General features: G+C 42.4%; 1 protein-coding gene across 2 annotated transcripts in view; it reads right to left on the bottom strand.

Annotated features, from left to right (window-relative positions):
* The window catches only part of Fstl4 (follistatin-like 4), a 433,607-nt gene that overhangs the window by 383,010 nt on the left and 28,124 nt on the right, over positions 1-22,473 (bottom strand). For both annotated transcript variants that reach the window (NM_001414342.2, NM_001107000.4), the window contains 1 exon segment: positions 122-155. In NM_001414342.2, coding sequence (NP_001401271.1) covers positions 122-155 — 34 coding nt within the window.

Here is a 22,473-nt window from a genome sequence, read left to right as displayed (position 1 = left end):
TGCAGGAAAGCATGGCATTTCAAAGACCAGGCTGCCCATGACTGACGTTCATCTTCGAATCAGCCAAACCACTTCCAAAATGCCAGCGCCCGGAATGATAGAGATGTAATTTTTTTCCTACCTTCTCTTCTTGTGACTTCAAAGCCTCTGGTTTCCTGAAAGAAAAGAGAGATGTGGTTTTGAAGAATAATTCATAGGGACAGAAGGTACAGATACTTGCAAATGACTCCTGTCTTGTTAGTTGTATTTTCTCCAAATGGTGAATCAAATAGTCAGGTCAGCAATGTTGCCTCTTATAACCTCACTCACACATCGTACATGCAAACACAGGTCAATGCGTGCACACACACACACACACACACACACACACACACACACTTGTAAATGTAAACAACTTATTACTTTGGGGACTTAGATTTTAAAAAATACATTATTGGGGCTGGAGAGATTAAGAGTATACAGAGGACGCCAGTACCTATTGTGGGAAAGTCACCTGTGACTCCAGCTCTGACGAATCTTTTGGCCTCCTCTGGCAAATGCACTTATATGGAAATACCTATCAACACATACATACACATAAATAAAAATACATGGCTGGGCTGGAGAGATGGCTCAGTGGTTAAGAGCACTGACTGTGCTTCCAGAGGTCCTGAGTTCAAATCCCGGCAACCATCTGTAATGGGATTCCATGCCCTCTTCTGGTGTGTCTGATGACAGTGACAGTGTACCCATATACACATTAAAATGTGTATATGTAATCATTTATATATATTCATATACATGTATATATACACATACATATACTCATATACATTAAAAATGCATTGCTAATTAAACAATACAATGTCTTCTTCATATGTCTTGGGCCAGTACCAAGTATTAAAAAGGACTCTGTCCCAGGGTGTGGTCCTACACTTTGCCTCATCTCTATGTGCTTACAATGGCTCCAGAAAAAAAAGTCATGTGGTGTCTGATTATAGCCAATTCATAGTTTCTAAAGGCCCATGGACAATTTGGATAGTGAGTCTAGGTCACTGGGCTAAATTAAGCACTTTGCTTTTTCCTAATCTAATCTCAAGAATATTTTTGATGCCAGCTCTGTGCAGTGCAATAAGCAAACTATTTCAGAAACTACCCAGGTACCACAGGATGTCTGCATTAATATTCAGTTGAACAGGGAGCTTCAGAAGAAATACACATTACGGAGAAATCAAAGGGCGATTTGCCTTGATAAATGCCAGCATTTTGAATTCAGCTAGAAACAAGGAAAATTATTTTTTAAGAGAATCTTTGAACATGGTGCTGAATAGTGGGCAAATTTTCAGGCAGGGAGAATGGAGGGAGAGCACACTAGGATGGGAGGATGACAGGGCAGAAGGAAGCATGCTGAGTGAGAATACAGTAGGCTCCGGGGCTGAGTGAGTACACAGTAGGCTCCGGGGCTGAGTGAGTATACAGTAGGCTCGGGGGCTGAGTGAGTATACAGTAGGCTCGGGGGCTGAGTGAGAATACAGTAGGCTCAGAGGCTGAGTGAGAATACAGTAGGCTCCGGGGCTGAGTGAGAATACAGTAGGCTCAGGGGCTGAGTGAGAATACAGTAGGCTCAGAGGCTGAGTGAGTATACAATAGGCTCCGGGGCTGAGTGAGAATACAGTAGGCTCGGGGGCTGAGTGAGAATACAGTAGGCTCGGGGGCTGAGTGAGTATACAGTAGGCTCAGGGGCTGAGTGAGTATACAGTAGGCTCGGGGGCTGAGTGAGTATACAGTAGGCTCCGGGGCTGAGTGAGTATATAGTAGGCTCGGGGGCTGAGTGAGTATACAGTAGGCTCGGGGGCTGAGTGAGAATACAGTAGGCTCTGGGGCTGAGTGAGTATACAGTAGGCTCGGGGGCTGAGTGAGAACACAGTAGGCTCGGGGGCTGAGTGAGTATACAGTAGGCTCCGGGGCTGAGTGAGAATACAGTAGGCTCCGGGGCTGAGTGAGAATACAGTAGGCTCGGGGGCTGAGTGAGTATACAGTAGGCTCCGGGGCTGAGTGAGTATACAGTAGGCTCCAGGGCTGAGTGAGAATACAGTAGGCTCAGAGGCTGAGTGAGAACACAGTAGGCTCGGGGGCTGAGTGAGTATACAGTAGGCTCGGGGGCTGAGTGAGTATACAGTAGGCTCCGGGGCTGAGTGAGAATACAGTAGGTTCCGGGGCTGAGTGAGTATACAGTAGGCTCGGGGGCTGAGTGAGAATACAGTAGGCTCGGGGGCTGAGTGAGTATACAGTAGGCTCGGGGGCTGAGTGAGTATACAGTAGGCTCGGGGGCTGAGTGAGTATACAGTAGGCTCGGGGGCTGAGTGAGAATACAGTAGGCTCGGGGGCTGAGTGAGTATACAGTAGGCTCGGGGGCTGAGTGAGTATACAGTAGGCTCGGGGGCTGAGTGAGTATACAGTAGGCTCCGGGGCTGAGTGAGAATACAGTAGGCTCAGAGGCTGAGTGAGAACACAGTAGGCTCGGGGGCTGAGTGAGTATACAGTAGGCTCGGGGGCTGAGTGAGTATACAGTAGGCTCCGGGGCTAAGTGAGTATACAGTAGGCTCGGGGGCTGAGTGAGAATACAGTAGGCTCTGGGGCTGAGTGAGTATACAGTAGGCTCGGGGACTGAGTGAGTATACAGTAGGCTCGGGGGCTGAGTGAGAATACAGTAGGCTCGGGGGCTGAGTGAGTATACAGTAGGCTCGGGGGCTGAGTGAGAATACAGTAGGCTCGGGGGCTGAGTGAGTATACAGTAGGCTCGGGGGCTGAGTGAGAATACAGTAGGCTCCGGGGCTGAGTGAGTATACAGTAGGCTCGGGGGCTGAGTGTGTATACAGTAGGCTCCGGGGCTGAGTGAGTATACAGTAGGCTCCAGGGCTGAGTGAGAATACAATAGGCTCAGAGGCTGAGTGAGAACACAGTAGGCTCGGGGGCTGAGTGAGTATACAGTAGGCTCGGGGGCTGAGTGAGTATACAGTAGGCTCGGGGGCTGAGTGAGAATACAGTAGGTTCTGGGGCTGAGTGAGTATACAGTAGGCTTGGGGGCTGAGTGAGAATACAGTAGGCTCTGGGGCTGAGTGAGAATACAGTAGGCTCCGGGGCTGAGTGAGTATACAGTTGGCTCAGGGAGAGGAGGAAGGTTCCAGTGAGACGAATCAAAGGGTGAAAGGCTGGAAACACACACTGTGGCTTCACCACTTGATGTGAAGAATCTACAACACACCAGAAATGACCAGTTTAAGATAAAAACCACAAAGACTGGCATACACTGGAACTCGGCACTGTGTAGTAAAAGGAAAACAACAAATGTGGACCTCCACTTCCTCCCAGGATCACTCAACTGCCCCGCACAATAGACAGAAGTGTGGTCTTGCCCACCTGGCTTCCTCCTAGTCGGGAGAAGGCAGCAACAACAGAGGTGAGAAGCAAGACACCTTACCGGGAAGTTTTCCTGCCTATGATGATTAGTTTAAAACATCATCTTGCCACATTCAGAAGTGCCTGGGAAGAAAGTCACACTTGAGGAATGAGCTAGCTCATTTGGCCTGTGGGCCTGTGTGTTGGAGGCTATCTTGATGTTTAATTGATGAGGAAAGAGCCCAGCCCATTGTGGGTGATGCTGTTCTTTATGAGGGGGCTTCTGACCTTCACGGGAGTGAAGACAGCTAGCCAAGCACAGGCAGCAGGCAGCAAGGCTGTGTTGTGTTTTCTTCCTGTCTGCTCTTGACTGTGGATATCATGTGACAGCTGCTTGTGTTCCTGCTTCTAGTTCCTCTCACTGATTGTAACCTGCAATCTTAAGTCCAATAAACCCTCTTCCTACTGATTTGCTGTGGATAGGATGTTTTACACTGCAACAGAGATTAATCCAGGCCTCTCAAGTGATTTCTCTTGTGAGTGAAAAGCCCCAACAGGGACCAGTGGGAGACCCGTGCCGCACAAGGCAGGTAAACAAACAGAAGCACAGCACTCGGCAGTGTTGGATCTACTGACACTAGGAAACAAGCAAGCACCCTGAATGCTGGATCCTGTGGGCATCATCTGGGGCAGGGTTCAGACAAGAGACGTGGAAACAGAAATGATGGTACGGGATGTAGAAGCCCAGAGAAAAGCCCTACTCTCTCAAACAGCTCCTCGGCAGCTCGTCCCTGGCCCTGGCAACTGCACCCCTACAAACCACCACATGCAGTGTTGTGAATGAAGAGTCAGTTCTTATGCTGCTGGGAAAGGCTTTACAAATTTGCTATTGTGGTTGCATTAAGCATATGCATTAAGGAGGGCAGATGTCAAATAGCATGGCGGGTCTGTGCATTTCTTCAAGTCTATATTTGCTTCTTTAGGAGTAGTAAAGGCAGGGGAGATGGCTCAGTGGATAAAGTCCTTGCCACACAAACATGAGGACCTGAACTTGGATCCCCAAGATCCTCTGAAAATTCAGACCGGGTAGGTAGCATGTGTTACTTTTTTTTTTTTTTTTTTTTTTTTTTTTTTGGATGAAAGCATAGCACAGCGCAGGTGTGGTGCTCACAGATCAACTTGCAGGAGTCTGTGCTCTCCTTCCGAAGTGAACCTGGGAATGGAACGCAGCACCTTACCCACTGAGCCACCTCATCGGCCCAGTAACCAATTCTTATCTTGGTGTTAAAACCAGCCACTTGACTAAACTTCCTGTGACAGGTTCTCATTGGTTCTCTCGGGATTCTTTCTTTGCAGTTTTCAGGAGCTGCTGCGGTTGCGTAACCAATGAAAAGCAGCAACAACTCAGGGGTTTGTAACCTGCAAGTGACAGTGATCTTCTGTCTTTAATGCCTGTCCTCAGTTCCGCCGTCTCTTGTATTATTGTTAACTTCTTCCTTAACTTGACTTTAAATTCTGTAAGCTGGGCACCATGGCACATACTTGAAATCCCAGGACTTGGGAAACTGAGGCAGGAGGATCACCACAAGTTTGAGGCCAGCCTGAGGTATGGCATGGGACTCTGACCCCACCTGCTAAAGTAAAAAAGGGTGCACTGGCTCCTCAGAGAGACCCTTGAGTGTCTCTCTATTGGAGAAGCGAGTCTTTGGCGGGAGGTATGTTAACTACACTAATGCGATCAATACGCATTTCATTGAGTTTCACGTAAGTAAATAATGCGCTGGGTAAAGCCGCCTGTCCCTTTACTCGTTTATTTACTGTTTCCCTTTGTCATGTGAGGGTTGGAATGGAGCCAGTATCTGCTCCACTCTTGCAGCCTTGGTACTGCAAGAGAACAGATGCTTGATACATATTTGTTGAATAAAAAAAATAAAATAAAATACATATGTCTTGAATTTTTATCAAGTGCTACTTCTGGATTTATGCAGATAATTATTTTCCCTTAGCTTTATTAACAGGATGGCTTATAAAGTAGATTTTAATATCTTTCTGGAATAAGCTTTTCTAACCCACGATGTACTTTTAGAGAGATGTGAAGAACGCTTGCTGTTTTCTTCAGAGGATCAGGATTCAGTTCTAACGCTCATGTAGAGGATCACAAACCATCTGTAACTCCAGTCCCAGGGAATCTGAGGCCCTCTTCTCGGGCACTCTATTCACGTGGTGCACACATACACATACAGGCAAACACCTATGCACATATACTTAAAATAAGTAAATATTTTTAATGGAATCTTGAACACTATCTTCTGTGATTTTTAAGTATGTTTTGTAGAGATTCATCTATGATTGTATATTTATAATAATTAGTGAGGTTGGGGTAGCTATTGATAGATTTAGAAAATGAAAAGACTTCTAGCTTTTTGTAATGAATTTGGAACTTTCCCATTTCCATGGCTTAATATGGTTTAAATAAAGACAGAAGAGATTAGCGTGTGGCCCACATCGGTCATCTTCGTTCATGGGAGGAAGGAGAACAGGGTGAAAACTCCAGGCCCAGCCTTGGCTATAAAGCAAAACCTTGTTTCAATTTTCAACAAAAATGAGGTGGAAGTGAGATTACCTGATGTTTTAAGGTTTCTCACTTACTTTTTTTTTTTCTGTTATTGATTAAACTGAGAAAAGAGATTAAACTTGTCTAGCGTCTGTCATTTTGGTCAATGGCCAGTTGATATTAAAATCCCTAAACCTCACTCCAAAGCTGATGGCAGAGCCAGGCTGGGAGATTAGAAGCTCTGCCTGGACCCCAGCAGCTCCTCAGTGAGGTGGCTGATGGGAGAGACACCCTGCAGTTTCCTGTTGGACAGACAAGGATGGGAGACACCCAGGGAGTCTTCTTATTGGAGCAGGTGAGAATATGTATACCGGTGCTGAGCCAGTAGCAGTCTGGGGTGTGCTGGAGAAAGGAGTAAGAGGAAAGAATGGGAAAGAGGGGACACAAGGGTGCAAGTGAGGGTTGGGGGGAAGAGGGCAGGGGCTGGAGCTGGCACAGAAGCAGAGTCAGAGTGAAGGCAGTGTGACCTCAGCTCATATGGCAACTGTGTGGTGCTGTGCCAACACTTGGAAAGTATTCTGTGATTCGCAATGTTAAAATGTTGTGACTGGGAGCCATTGTTAGGAGGCTGTGCCTGGACATGCTGCTTTGGGAAGCAGGAATCTCCACCCTCCCCCTTTTCCTGGAGCACACGACACACAACGCCATGCTATGAGGGCCAGTGTCCCCACTGTGACCCAACGTGGCTACCCTAGCTTAGTGTCAGGGCATATTGCTCTACAGACATCCTACTTCTGCTCACACTTTAGCAAATACTTTAATTCAAAGAATGCAAGAGATAAAAAAATTCTACGTATCAGGTAGGCATGGCTAAGAGAGGCCTGAGACCCACTCCTGGATATACATCTATGCTACAGCAGAAATAAAGAAAACCACACCAATAAGACCCTGTAACAAAGGCAGTTTCCAGAATACTTCGGACCGTAGAGTACTCAGTCTACCCCATAAACTCCACTATCCCTAACAATTCCCCAGAAGTAGCAGAAGGACCCCACACTCACATACATATGGAGAAAGCAGACGCTAATGCTCTGGCATAGCATGCACTGTCCCAGATATACTAATCCTCACAAAAGAAATAACAGGGAAACTATACTACCAAATCCAACTAAAAATTCTTCAACACACCACTGCAAGCTGTTGTCCAAACACACCACCAAGAGAAGGCTATTCCCTAAAACATCTCTAACACAAAATTAGAGGATATTCCCCTAAATCTCAGCACAGAAACCTCGAAGGCGAGGCAACATGACTTATCCCTGGAATCATAATTCTTTAACAAATAACCACAAAGATACCAAAGTAGATGAAATGCCAGATAAAGAATTCAAAAGAATGGCTTTTTTAAAAATCAAGAAAATACAAGGAAACAGGCTGGAAAGCTTAAGGAATACAATGCAGAATACTAATGGGTCACTTTTTAAAGGAAGGTGGGGGGTTACAAACAGAAATCTTATACATAGAAAGCTCATTGAGTCAAATAAAAAACTCACTCAAAGCCAGTAAATGAGATTAAGCAGAAAAGAGGATTTTAGATTTTGAAAACAAAGTTGAGAAATGAAGATATTCAAACAATAAGAGAAAATAAAGTAAATTATGAGCAGACATATAAGAACTTATGGCACGATTAAAAGACCAAACTGATTTTCTGATATATTATAAAGTGGTGTGGCCCACACTAAAGTCATACAAAAATATGCTCATAAAATAATAGCAGACATTTCCCCAAATCTTGAGAAAGATATAAACATCTAGATGTAGGAGGTATTTAGACCCACAACAGACACAGCAGAGTACTACACAATGGAGAATGCCCACTGAAAACTGCAGGAAATAATAAGAAACAAACACAACTCTCTCCACTGGTAAACCCAACAGAATAACTAGATTTTCAACACAACCTCTTAAGGACAGGAGCGCAGGGAACGATGTGCACCTAATCCTGACAGAAAACAACTTCTAAACTTCTACACTATCGGATGCAAAGTTGTTCTCTGAGAAATAAAGATGTGCCAATAGAAGCATAATATAAAGGAATATAATAATCAATAAGCCAATATTATAGGGGAATTCAGTATATACACACAAAAAAATTCCTAATGGAATTCAGTGTACACAAAAGAAAGAAAAAAACTACCTGTTAGCACTCAGAAAACAATAAGCTCTATTGTAGTAGAAGCAGGGACCAGCAAGCTAACATTAAGGAAGAAATCCAACATCAGAAAAATAACAAGGGAAAGGAATTAGGATGTATCTTTTCTTTTATATCTCTGAATATAAGTGACCTCAATTAAAATACACAAACTATATGTCTAGATTTAAAAAAAAGATTCAATTGTTCGTTGAATGCAAGAAACACACTTCGCAGGCAAAGACATAGACAGACAGTAAAGAGATGGGAAATGACATCCTAAGCAAATGGAATCTGGAGGAGAGCAGCAATTCCTATGCTTCTATCCCACAGTTGTAGTTAGGGTTTTCCTGCTGTGAACAGACACCATGACCAACGCAAGTCTTATAAATGACGATATTGAATTGGGGCTGGCTTACAGGTTCAGAGATTCAATCCATCATCATCAATGCAGGAGCACGGCAGCATCCAGGCAGGCATGGTGCAGGAGCTGAAAGTTCTACAGCTTGATCTGAACGTTGCTAGGAGAAGACTGGGTACCAGGGAGCTAGGATGAGGGTCTTAAAGTGTGTCACCCGCAGTGACACACCTACTCCAACAGGGTCACACTTTCTAATGGTGACACTCCCTGGGCCTAGCATATACAAACCATCACAAAGAACACTCCAAGCCAAAATTAGTAAAGAAAGAATAATGATTATAAACATACATGCCTTGAATGTTGTTATACCAAATTACAGAACACAAATACCACCAGACAAAAGACAAAGGAATAGACAGACATGTATACGCTAGTAGTGGGTAACTTCGGTCTCTTCTCTCATCAATGATGAGTCATTCAGCTAGTAATCAACAATGAAAACTTCAGAGGTGATTCACTATATATCAACTAGACCTAACAGACATCTATGGAATGCTCTATCCAGCAATTACAAAATATATCTACTTTCAGTAGCACATGGAACTTTCTTCAAGACAAATCATATTCCAGGGCCAGTATGTCTAGGCTGCAGCTCATGGACCATGTGCAACACAAGCAGACAAGTAGATGAATGCGTCCCAAAATGGAATCATAAGCTTACTGAAATAATATGAGACATTTTGAAGCATTTTGTAAGCTGGTTGTTCATCCTTGGGCATGAACTTCGTAGATTGCAATGTCATGTTGCTGTGTCCAAAGTTTGTACACTTCTTCAATCATTTAAATAAGATTTAAATACAAAAAATGGAATAATTTCTTGTCCCTTATGAGATAAAAGGATAATACTAGATCTCAAACACCAGCAAAATTACTATATACATATATTTATAATTTATATATAAAATGTATATATATGACATATATAGAGACTTTGAAATGGCCAATCAGTAGGACACTGAAGAAATTAAGGAAGGTATTTCTTTTCTAGACTCTAATAGAAATATGTCAAAATCTGTGAGATTCAATGAAGGCTATTCTAAGAAGTAAGTTTACATCATTTAAGAATGCCTAAATGAAAAAAAATTCAGAGAGATTTTGTTATGTAATGATATACCTCGAAATATTTGAAAAACAAAAATAAACTAAACCCCAGGCAAGTAGACAAAAATAATAAAAACTAGAACTGAAACCAGTGAAATGAATTCTGAAAGATTAAACATGAAGGATCAATGACAAAAGACATTGTTCTTTAAAGATAAACAGTATTGACAAATCCTCAGCCAAAGTAGCCAAAAGAAAGGTAAAGAAGGCTGGAACTAATAGAATTGTGGGTCAAACAAGCAATATTACAACAAACACCACCAAAATCCAGGAAGCATTAGGGATCATTTTGAAAACTTATGTGGCATATTAGATAAAAATTAGTATATTTTTGTATACATTGCCTATCAAAATTAAACAAAGAGGAAATCAAAAAACTCCAGCAAAGGGGCTAGAGAGGTGACTTAGAAGTTAACTGCATTCGTTAGTTTTGCAAAAGACCCAGGTTGGGTTCCCAGCACCCACATGGTGTTCATGAACATCTGTTACTCTAGCTCCAAGGGATTCAATACCTTCTTTTGACCCCAGCAGGAATCATGAATGTATGTGGTATATATAAACATACACACATACAGGTAACACACTCATATACATATGATAAAGTAAATCTTAAAAAAAGAAAAAAGAAATGAGATTATATAGAAATAAAGTTTCTGAACAATGAAAACCAGTCTTTGACGAAAGCTACAGCCATCTGAAAAAGTGGTGATGCTGTTCATTGAAGTATTCCATAAAAACAAAATGGGTGCAACTGTTTTCAAATTCATTCTGTGAAACCAATATTACCTCAATATTCAAATTGTATATGGGCAAACCCAAACTAAAACTACAAACCAACATCTTTGATGAACACACATACACACACATACACACACACAAAACCTTACAAATACATACAAACCAAATTAAAAAACATGTTAAAAATATCACGTATCACAATCAAGTTATTCTTAGAAGGCCAGGATGGTTCAACTTAGGTAATCTGTAGATGTAAAATTAATCAAAAACAAAAATCATGTAACCAACTATTCAGGAAAAATATTCCCTTGGCAAAATTCAACATTACCTTCAAGAAACTAGGTAAAGATGGACCATGACTACACCAGGGAAAGGACATACACAACTAACCCACAACCAACACCATACAGAATAAATGAAAGTCTAAGGCAAGCAGATCACCAAGTTTGAGGCTAGCCTGGTCTACAGAGTGAGTTCCGAGACAGCCAGGGTTACACAGAGAAACCTTGTCTCGAAAAACAAAAAAATAAACAAAAACAATATCTCTAAAATCAGAAACTAAATAGTCTATACACTCACCATGATGATTTAATCTACTACTTATAGAACAAGGAATTTCGGCGTGAGCAATGAGGCAAGAGAAATAAAAGGGGAACAAGCAGAAAGGGAAGATGTCAAGTCAGCCCCATTTGCAAACAATACAATCCAAATACTTACAGGACCCCAAGGACTCCACTAAAACTCTTAAACTTGTTAAACCAATTCAGTAAAGTAGCATGATTTAAAATTAACATGCAAAAACCAGTAGCTTTTAAATATACCAACAATGAAAAACATTCGAAAACAATCACTTTAATAAAGGTCTGAAAAATAACAAGGTTTTCAGAAATAAGCCCAACCAAGGAGGTGAGAGATCTCTTAAAAGAGAAATTATAAAATATGGATGAAGACCTTAGAAGATAGAAAGATGTAGAAGTAGGAAAGGCCACTCATGGACCAGCAGAATCAATACTGTTAACATGGTCATATTACCAAATACAATCCATAAACTTAGAGCATGTCCTATCAAAACTCTAATCATATATTTCAAGACGATCTTAAATTTCATAAAGAAGCATAAAAGACACAAAACGACCAAAGTGGTTCAGACACACACACACACACACACACACACACACACACACACACACACACCAGATAGCTATCAGCATCTGGTTCTTGGCAAAGGTTAAAAAAAATAATTGTAGCAAAAACATGACATGTCCCCTTGTAACAAATAGTGTTTGGGAAAAACAGATTTCTACGAGCAGAAGAATGAAACTTGACCAGACAATAGCTCTTTAGTCAGAGAAGTCTGGGTAGGAGCTGGAGGCAGGAACCTGGAGGCAGGAACTGAAGCAGAGGCCATGGAGGGATGATACTGTCTGGCTTCCAGGCTCACTTTCCTGTACTCAGCAACTCAGGTCACCTGCCTAGGAGTGGCATCCCCCACAGTGAGCTGGGACCTTCTCTATCAATTAGCAATCAGGAAAATGCCTTCCAGACATGGCTGTGGGCCAGTCTGATGAAGGCAATTACTCAGTTGTGGTCCATCTTTTCTGGTGAATCCAGTTTGTGTTCAGTTGACAATGAAAACCAACCAGCACACCCGTGTCATAAAATACTCTTTACACTTTTTTTTTAAATCCTACAAAAGGGATCTGGAAAGAAATGAGCATGCTGGTGTGCACAAAATTTCCCTGAGGTCTGACTAAGCTGTACATATACTGGACAAGGGGCCAAGAAACAAGGAAAAATGCAGTCCACACTTAAAAAAAATGAAAGTAGTTTAAAATAGGCCTCAAATAATAAAACCTAAGTATAGATTTTGATGGTTAACATGATGCCAGGAAGACAGAAGTTAACTGGGAAAGAATGTCCTTGGTGCATGAACAGGTTTTATAGGATCACAATATTCTCAAATAACTTGTGTACCTGAATAGAGTAAGATGACCTTCAAGCATTCTTTGTGCCTAGGGAAAACAAAACAAAACAAAACAAAACAAAATGGTAACTCAAGAAAGCTAAAAGAGTTATCCCTAAGGATCCTTATACACTCTCCAGCATCCAGGCCAAAATTGCCAAGCATGACAAGAGACAGCATTAAATAAATAAAAGCCAAGAAAAGAGACCTCAGGTTACCCAAGCAGACCCACTGGTTATCTAGACTCTACATCAGCAGGCACTGGCTTTAGAATATGGCTAAAAGACAAGAAACCCACAGAACTAACTAACCTGGGCCCATAGGGGCTCACAGAGACTGAACCAACATCCATGGACCTGTATGGGTCTAACTTAGGCCTATTGCACATTAGTTATAGTTGTGTAGCTTGGATATCTTGTGGGACTTCTAACAGTGGGAAAAGGGGCTCTCTGTTTCTGTTGTCTGCTTTTGGGACTTCTTTCTTCCTACTGGGTTGCCTTGTCTAGCCTTAATATGAGGAGAGATACCTAGTCTTACTGTAATTCGCTATGCCATGGTTGGTTGATATTCATAGGAGGCCTATTCTTTCCTAAAGAGAAATGAACGAGGAATGGATGGGGGAGGGTCTGAGAGGAGAAGAGAGAAGGGAAACTGCAGTTGGGACATAATATATGAGAGAAGCGTAAGTTTAAAAAAATTTAAAAGAATATGGCTAAAATGTTGAAAAAATTTTAAAAAAGGTCTTCTGTTTCTTCATAAAACTAAAATCTATTTAAAGAGCTAAGTGGACATTCTGATCTGAAAATTTAATGGCCAAAAATAAGGAATAGCTGGACGAGAGGTAGGTCAGTAAAAAAACAATCAAACTGAAGCAGTATGATGAAAAACACAGGAATTAAAATGATGTGTGCGTTAGAGACACATAACCCAGCAAAAAGGTCAAACATGGGTGTAATTGGAAATCAAGGAAGAATGAGCAGAATTGGTATTTGAAGAGACTGTCTGCAAATTTTCTTTTAATTAATGAATGACAGCAAGCCAGAAATTTGAGACGTCTACAAACTCTAACCGCAAAGATATCCATCCCTGGATTCCCACAGCAAAACAGCTGAATGACTGTGAAAGAAGAGGGAGGAGGAAGAGGAGGAGAAAGAGGAAGAAGAGGTGACTTAAGACTAGCCAGAGAGCAGCTGGTCCCATTTCTACACAGCATCTATAGAAAATCAGTGTCCTTAAATACTGTTCTTAAAGTCTGGCAAACAAAAACTTGGAATTCTACATCCTGAGGGGGGAAATAGGGATTGGAGTTCAAGAGTTAAGAGTGTGTGCTCAGGGCTGGAGAGATGGCTCAGCGGTTAAGAGCACCCGACTGCTCTTCCAGAGGTCATGAGTTCAATTCCCAGCAACCACATGGTGGCTCACAACCATCTGTAAAGAGATCTGATGCCCTCTTCTGGTGTATCTGAAGACAGCTACAGTGTACTTATATATAAAAATGAATAAATCTTAAAAAAAAAAAAAGATTCCATGCTGTATAAAAAAAAAAAAAAGAGTGTGTGCTCAGTAGTTAAGAGCACATACTGCTCTTGCAGTAGACTATAGTTTGGCTCCAAGCATCTTTGTCAGGTGTCTCACAACCACCTATAACTCCAGCTCCAAGGGATTCGACTTCAGCATCTGGGTTTACCTGTTGGGTATGTGTGCATGTGCAAGCGGGGAAGGGAGAAGGAGGGAGGGAGAGGAAGATGGAGAGGGAGGGAGAGGGAGAGAAACAAAGAGAAAGACAGAAGCATAAAAATTTGAAACAAATCTTTTAAAAATTCAGATAATAATATGCTAAACTAAGTGAAGGTGAAATAAAGATCTATTAGCCAAACAAAATTTAAGAGATAATATTGTAGATTCACAATTGTGATATGAGAAGGAAATTTAAGCAAAAGAAAATTGTTGAGCTAAATATATAGCCATGTAAGGATGAATAAGAAGTGTCATAAAAGATTAAAGGGTAAATATAAATATTAAAATACTGTTTAACATTAGTGACTTATGGGTTGGGGATTTAGCTCAGTGGTAGAGCGCTTGCCTAGCAAGTGCAAGGCCTGGGTTCGGTCCCCAGCTCCGAAAAAAATGAAAAAAGAAAAAGAAAAAAAAAACATTAGTGACTTATACTGTAAAAGCTAACTTAGATGAGAATAAGAACACTAACGTTCAGAAGATCAAATGAAATAGAAGTGTTGGACTGTCCTAGAATTACCACCCCCACTCCGAAAAATGATTAAAAATAGAAATGTTTTCGTTAGTGGAAATTTTGGGAAGTCCCACATTGGGCGTCATCTTTCTGGGAAAGCTGGACTCCTCTCTTGGGAATGTTAAAGGATGGACTTGGAAGAAAGCTTAAGAAGACTTTTTGTTTTAGAATTTAAATACATCAGGCACTAGCAGGAGGAATACAGAGAAGCAGGAAAGTCATGCCTTTTGAGTTGGGAGCTAAGGTCAGCAAGGAAGCACATGTCAGACAAACAGTGAATGGCAAGGGGAGAGGTGGAGACTTCAGAGAAAGTGAGAAAACCCAGAGTGTCTGGAAAACCATGCCCAGGCCTTGAGAAGTCTCTAAAAGAAAAAGAGATAGGAGATAAAATGAAGAAAAGAGAAAAGTTACCCTCTTCTCAGCAACTCAGATACTTGGGCAAGTTTAACTCAGCCACATGGCTGTGGCTCCATAAACGACTGCATGCTTCTGGGAAGGTAAGGTACATTATCTCATTAAAGAAACAATTATTCCTACCATCTCCTTGGCATGCCTTGAGGGGAATCAGCTTTCCTGAGGAGAAGCACCTTAGGCAGATGATTGGCCAGGCAAGTGGAGTCAAGGCTCTACCCAGAGGTACATTTTATTCTTTTAGCTAAAAAGAGGTAGCTTTTCCATAATGGGCCTTCCCTGGTACTATAACGCAATTGAGGCCAGTGGAACGGGGCAATAAGAAAAAGTGTCCACTCCAAAGTAAAACAAGCATGGACTGAAACAAGGAACAAAATGGAACAAACAAAACCCACCTCTAACTGCATGCTGCTTAGAAGAGATACATGATAACTACCAGCCCATAAAAGAGCTGGAATGTAAACATGTTTAAAAACAGATATACCACAGTTCCAACCAAATAAAACGTGGTGTAGATAAATAGACTCTAAAGCAAGAACTAGTATTAGTGATAAAAAATGATGGTTCCTAATATATACATCTAATAGTAGAACCTAAAACACACACACACACACACACACACACACACACACACACACACACACTCACTCACTCATGCTAAAAGAACTAGAAAAAAGACATTTTTTTAGGATACAATAGGAGTTAAACTTAAGAAATCTCTATCAATAGCAGAACAAGCCGAGGGGAAATCAGGGAGAATACAGAAGAGAGGCCGGAGAGGTGGCTCAGTGGGAAGTGTGCACAGACATGAAGAACTATCTTTGGATCCCAGCACCCATGTACAAAAACAGAGGTGGCTGCATGTTCAAAACCATAGCACTGTAGATGGTGGGAACAGAAGGACACTGTGGCTAACTGACTTCTACCCTCACTCTAGACCCTGTCTCAAGGGAATAAAAGTTATAGAGCAGGGCACCTGACATCCTCCTCTGGCCAGTGCATGCACTAGAATACATATATGTGCACATACAACACACACACGCACACACACAGAGACAGAGAGACAGAGATAGACACAGAGAGAGACAGAGAAAGACAGACAGACACATAGACCAACAGACATACAGATACACAGAGAAATGTATGTACAGTGTACAGAAGAGCCAAACACCATGAGTAGGAAGCATGACTTAATGGTACACACAACCACTGAGCCTAACACATTCTGCATAGATCACTTATTAAAACTTACTGAACCTTCGGCAAGTTTCAAATCACAGGAACCACACTGAGAGCATGTGTAACTTTCTGACTATAGTTACTTCAAAGTAGAAGTCAGTAACAAAGGCAGTGAGACAAATTTCCACAAACATTTGTCCACAGATCCCAGAGCGCATCACGTAGATCACAAAGCAGATCTCTCACAGGGAGGAATTACACAAGAAGCAAGCTCTTCAGAGCAGAGTAAGAATTGAATTACAATATTTTCACAAGTGTGGGGTAGAGGGCTGGGATCAGCTCAACAGTTGGGTGCTTTCCTAGGTACATGGGGCCATGAATTTGGTCCCTAACACTGAAAAAAAAAAACAAAAACAAAAACAATAACAACAACAAAAAAACCAAGTGGGAAATATCAGCTAAGAGGAAAATGATAGCCTCAAATGCCTGCTTGAAGGACATTTTTTAAAAGGCTGAAAATGAATGACCTAAGCATTTATCTTTAAAAACTAGAAAAATAACAATTTAAGTCCACAAAGGGTAGAACGAAAGAAATATGACAGGAGCAGAAATCAATACAATAGGGAAGAAAATTGCACCATGAAAAAGTTGGTTCTTTGGAAAGATTAATAGCTTGATAAATCCCTAAGAAAGCAAATCAAAGCAGGAGGGAGGTGCAGGAGGCTAACAAATCACACGCCTTCCAGTTCCGGTGTCTCCGTAACACAATAGGGGACAATTGTCTTTGCAGCCAATGGCGTCAGACCAGTCGGACGTCTACATGGCAAAAAAGTAAACCTCAACACCCCCCCATACACGGGTAGAGGTCAGTTCCCGATGGACAGTGGGTCTGAGGGTCGAGGGTCATGAAATGGAAACCCAGGGTGGCTTCAAGCCGTGTCTTGGTGACCATAAGAGGGTGGACATGTCTCTGGAGGGTTACAAAAGGAGCCTATCAAAGAAGACTGATATCTTAGACTTGATCAAACTGAGCCATTTGTTCATTAATAGGTCAGACGGAGATGGTGAAAGCTTCAACTCTGTGTGGAGGATGACTTTGAACTTCTAATCCTCCTGCCTCCGCCTCTCCAGTGCTGGGATTACAGGTATGAACCACCATGGTTGGTTTATGCGTTGCTGGAGATCGAACCCGAGGCTTCACAGATGCCGGGCAAGCGCTCTGGCAGCCGAATGGAGCTCCAAGCCTCACAGTGAGTCTCTCAGCAGAACATAACACTGAGAACTGGTTAAAGAGGTGCAGGGGTCTTGTGGGAAACGTTCTGGTGTCTCTCTGTGTGTCTCTCTCTAACTCCGAATCTATAAAGTATCTCTGTAGATAAGAGACATACAAACAGCCCCACTGAAATATGAGCAAAAGATGTGGGCAGCACATTGTCAAGCAAGGGAATCGTACTGCCAACTGCAGAATCGACAACACACCTTTTCATTTAAAGCCGTTTTAAAATGCCAAATGCCTTCACAGGTCTGGAGTGGCTATTGTTTTCCAGCAACAGCAGGGTTGCCCTTCGTAAGTCGAAGATCTAGCCCTGTGTGTGTTCCTCTCCAGGAACAAAGCCTGTGTTTATCACAGGGTGTCTTTTGTTGCCTTTAAAAATCCTTTAGCATCTGCTTAACCCAATTCTCCGTATCAAATCCCGTGAACCGACATATTTTGGGTCTGGGAGGCAGCTTGGTTGGCTGGGTGTTCGACTAAGCATCTGTGAAGCTCGGGATTCCATATCCAGAGCCATGAAAATAAATGAGGTATGGTGGTACACACCTGTGACATCAGCAGTGGGCAGGCGGAGGCACAGGATTGGGAGTTCAAGGCCACCCTCTGGTACATAGAGAAGTTAAAGTCAGCCTGGGCTACATGAGACTATCTCTAAAAAATAAACAAAATAATTAGTGAATATTTCTTTACTTTTTGTTTTTTGGGTTTTGATGTTGTTGTTGTTGGTTGGTTGGTTGGTTGGTTGGTTTTTGTTTTTGAGACAAGGGTATCTCTCTATAAACCAGGCTGGCTTAAATTCACAGAGATCTGCTCGCTGTAAGTATTTTTTTAAACATCACAATTGTTGTGATATCTGTCTTTCTGATTTACCAATTCCACCCGAAGTTAGCTGTCCATCAGAACAGGTGGAAAGAGCTTAGAGCCAGAGGCTGTAGATGACTCCAAGTCATCCATCTTCCCAACACAGCAGGATTGATGCACAAACGAACTTGCAAAGACTATGGCATCACACACATGACCCACACAGGTTCAAGTCAGACAGTGTCTTAGCACTGATAGGAGAAGTTGACACCAAGGTCCGCCCCTAACCAAGAAGCTGTTTGTGATTGATACCTGTTGACAAAGGCAAAGACAGTTTTCCACAGTGTCACGGGGCTATCAACCATAATCCAAGACAGGCCCACACCTAGGCGTACGACACGACAGGAACACAAAATAAACTTGATGGGTTTGGTGGGCTTTTTGTTTAATTTTTGCTTTGGCACTTGCTATTGTACTGGAGTTACTTGTTCTGAGCTTCGTTTGGGTGTTGGTGTTGTTGTGGCAAATATGTAGAGAGAGACTATAAACCCGGAGAGGTAGAGAGGTAAGGAAGACCTGAGAGAAACTAGGAGAAGGGAAAAATAATCAAAATATACTGTATAAAAAAATTCAATAAAGAAAAAGGCATACAGGACAATTAGTGATCACAATACCTCTTCAAGTTCACGACTCCTTAATTCCAAGAAGCGAAGAGGACGGCATAGATTCAACGCAGAAAGATTTCAGAATCTTATATTTAAAAGAATAGATGGGGGCTGGAGAGAAAGAACGGGAAGTACAGCCCTAGAAGGACCAAAAGGCAAGTTGGTTTCAGCTCACAGCTCCGTGCAGGATAGCCAAGAACGGGGACCAATCCAAACACTAATCGATGTCAAATGGAAAAATAAACTGTGGCCCAAGGGCGCAAGTGCGAACTTGACAGCAGTGCACGGAACAGATCTCTGCACACCAGAAAGGGCTGGCTAAGTCTCCAGAGCAAGGTTGAAGGACAGAAGAGGACAATCGTAAGAGTCTACTCCTTTGAATTCTAGAAACAAGCCATCTGGGGACTAGTGGTAACCTTTGGGGGGGTAATGAGAAGGACACGGGGGTTGGGGTGGTTCTGGGGTGCTGGGAATGTTCTAATCATGGCTTTGGTGCCAGTCACACCTGTTTACTTTGTCATAATTAATTGAGCTTTGCACTCAGGAAATGTACACTCTGCTATAGCTCTGATATCCGTGTGTTGAAATTAGAAGGGTAAGACATTACACAAGAGTACACATTGCTGAACAGAGGGAACAAAGTTTGGTCTCTACTCTAAATTACACAGTATATAAGGCAGAAGAGGAGGAAAATTCTTTGTATGACCTCTCCAAAACAGATTGAAACTTAATTACCCCTGTAACAGTGTGAAAGAGTGGAGCCTTGGGTGAAGAGGTCACAGACTAAGGGTGCTGTTAGAAAATGGACTAGTTATCCTTAGAATGGATCCCTGGTAAAACAATAACTCAGGCTGGGTTTGTCTCTGGTGCACACATGTGTTGGTGTCTTTACTGTGCGATGCTCTCTGCCATTCTTTGATACAACACAAAAGCTCACACTCCTGCTATTGGTGCCATGCTCTTGGATTCCTGTCTCCAGAACTAGATGACACAGCTCTCTTGTTCTTTATGGATGACCCAGTCTTGAGATTCTCAATGTCAGTTCTACTGGGAACGAGGCTATATTCTGCTGATGACCACACATGAAGGGGCCCAGGCAGAGCTCCACACCAGTGTCTGAAATACCACGCCACTTATTTACCAAAATGAGTAACCCACAAATACTACTGAAAATGTGACACAAATGAAGAGCTAGGCTATGAGATCAGACGGCCCCAAGCTTGTCCCCGCCAGATACCCCTCCAAAAACACAGATATCTCCTTCATTAAATCATTTAAGTCTCCTAAGTTTCAGTTTATGTATGTATGAGACCTGGGCAGTAATAGAACGTTTCCACAGAGTAGTGTTGATGTAAGTGACAGTGAGTCCAAGCCTTGATTAGTAGGTATTTGGCACAGAGGTCTCCAAAGTTAATCCTCACTGTGACTGAAAGTAACCAGGAAATACTGAAAAGATCATTTTGAAGAAACAGAAGTTCAGCGTCTTTCTGATGATAGAGGGTAAATCAGGATCTGTCTTTCCAGTCCTTGAGAGAACAACCCCTAAAAGCTCAGGAAGCATAGAGAAGTGATTTTGTCGATGCATGTGACATCGGGGGCCCTGGATGCCTCACCAAAGGAAGACTTTCTGCAGAAAGCATCAAGCCAGATGGTTGGGAACGAGAGTGAGCGCATGGGCCTTCCTTAATGACTAAATTTCTTTAACTAAAAATCTAATTTTATTGTGGTATAAATCACACTTTCTTGAAATAGGGAATTAATTTTAGATTTTTCATTCACTGTTCATAACCTTTCTACGAATCTGACAGCCAAATCATTCTAAATGTCATTTAACCAATACAATGCAACGGCTTTATCCCTCGTTGTACCTTCCTGAGTCCATTATCTCCACTATAATGTAGAAGAGCTTAAGTAAAAAGAAATTACCATTCCAAAAAGCTGCAGTTTCACTGTGCAGTTGAACAGCATAATCTTTATTTTTAAATCAATGTAATGTGAGTGCTGAGTAATATTTTTCCTAATCTAGAAGTTCCCTGCTAGGAGAGAGACAGAGACAGAGAGAGTTTGAGGGCTCTCTAAAGTGTTTAAGCAAAGCATCTCTAATGCTCAGAAGAAGGCAGGTAGCACCTTCCTCTGACCACGGTTGTGATTCCTCAGCCATGTTCCAACCATCCCTGGTTAGAGGAAAGAGTCTTGAGCTTCCTTAAAGAATTATAGGATGCAATGACTTCTAGGAAAATGTGAACTATGTGGTTTAGGAATGTGGATATGACAAGCACTTCTGACTGAAAAGTGATGTTCTGGGAGGCCAGCTGGAGGCCAGTTTGGTTGGCATATGCAGATGAGTAGAGGGCAGCCTGTCGTGGACAGGCCACTACTTTGGGGGTCCCAGTGTCTGTGTTCTGGTGCTGAGTCTCTCCCATGACAGCTCCTGTATCCAGTCACAGAGGCTGAGGAGGCTGCTGGCATTAGCTCTCCTAAGACCCTAACTTCCAGAGGATACCACAAAAGGAAACCCACTCTCTCAGTTTCTGAACACCATGTCTGGAGGAGACAGACACCCCTTCGCTGATGAGACTCCAGCATTGAGTTTCTCCTCACAGAGATGCTCTGAAAACCAAGGCTGCTTCAGCAAGCATCCCTGCACCTCCTCCACAGATTCATTTGAATTTTAAAACCTCCACTCCAACCACTTTCATTTTCACTAGCAAGACACCATTCTGTAATTAAACTCTCCTCCTGGACTGACAGCAGACAGCTAAATAAAGCAATATCTCGTGTGGCATGTGCTCCAAGAACAGCTCCCACTCGCTGAGCAGGCACAAGCCTTTTGTAGGATCTCTCTCCCCGGGGTGGCTGAACTAGAGGCTTCCCAGCACGTGTGTCTGAAGCTTCAGAGCCAGGTGATAGAGAAGACTGGAGAAATAACACTAAACCGAGGATTAGCTTGCGAGCCAAGCTAAAGAATCAAGAAGGCAGGAGGGCCTGGGAAGATGCCTTAGTGTGACATAAGCTTGCTGAACGAGCATGCGGACCCAGGTCTGGAGGCACGGCAGCCATCTTAAAGGCAGGTATGGTGGTACAGAACTGTAATCTCAGCACTGGGAGGTTGCAGACAGGCGAATGTGGTGTCTCACAGTCCCGCCAGTCTAGCTGAAATGGTGAACTTCAGGTTCAGAGAGAAAGCCTGTCTCTCTCTGTAAAGAGTGATAGAGGAAAATACCTGACTGGCCTGTGAGAGCACACATGCACATGCGCACATGCACACATGCATGCACATGCACACATGCGCACATGCACACATGCATGCATGCACACACACACACACACACACACCATGTGCTAGACAGATGGACAGACAGACATGATAGATAGATAGATAGATAGATAGATAGATAGATAGATAGATAGATAGATAGATAGATAGATAGAGTAGGTATACAGACAATAGATGGGCAGATAGTTAATTAGTAATAGGTACACCAGAAGGGAGGTAGCTAATTAGAAGACAGACAGATAACATACAGGTAAGTAGATGGGTAGAGATGAA

The sequence above is a fragment of the Rattus norvegicus genome, chromosome 10 (assembly GCF_021556685.1).
Source record: "Rattus norvegicus strain SHRSP/BbbUtx chromosome 10, alternate assembly SHRSP_T2T, whole genome shotgun sequence".
Classification (NCBI taxonomy): domain Eukaryota; kingdom Metazoa; phylum Chordata; class Mammalia; order Rodentia; family Muridae; genus Rattus; species Rattus norvegicus.
This window is presented reverse-complemented; position numbering and strand designations above follow the sequence as displayed.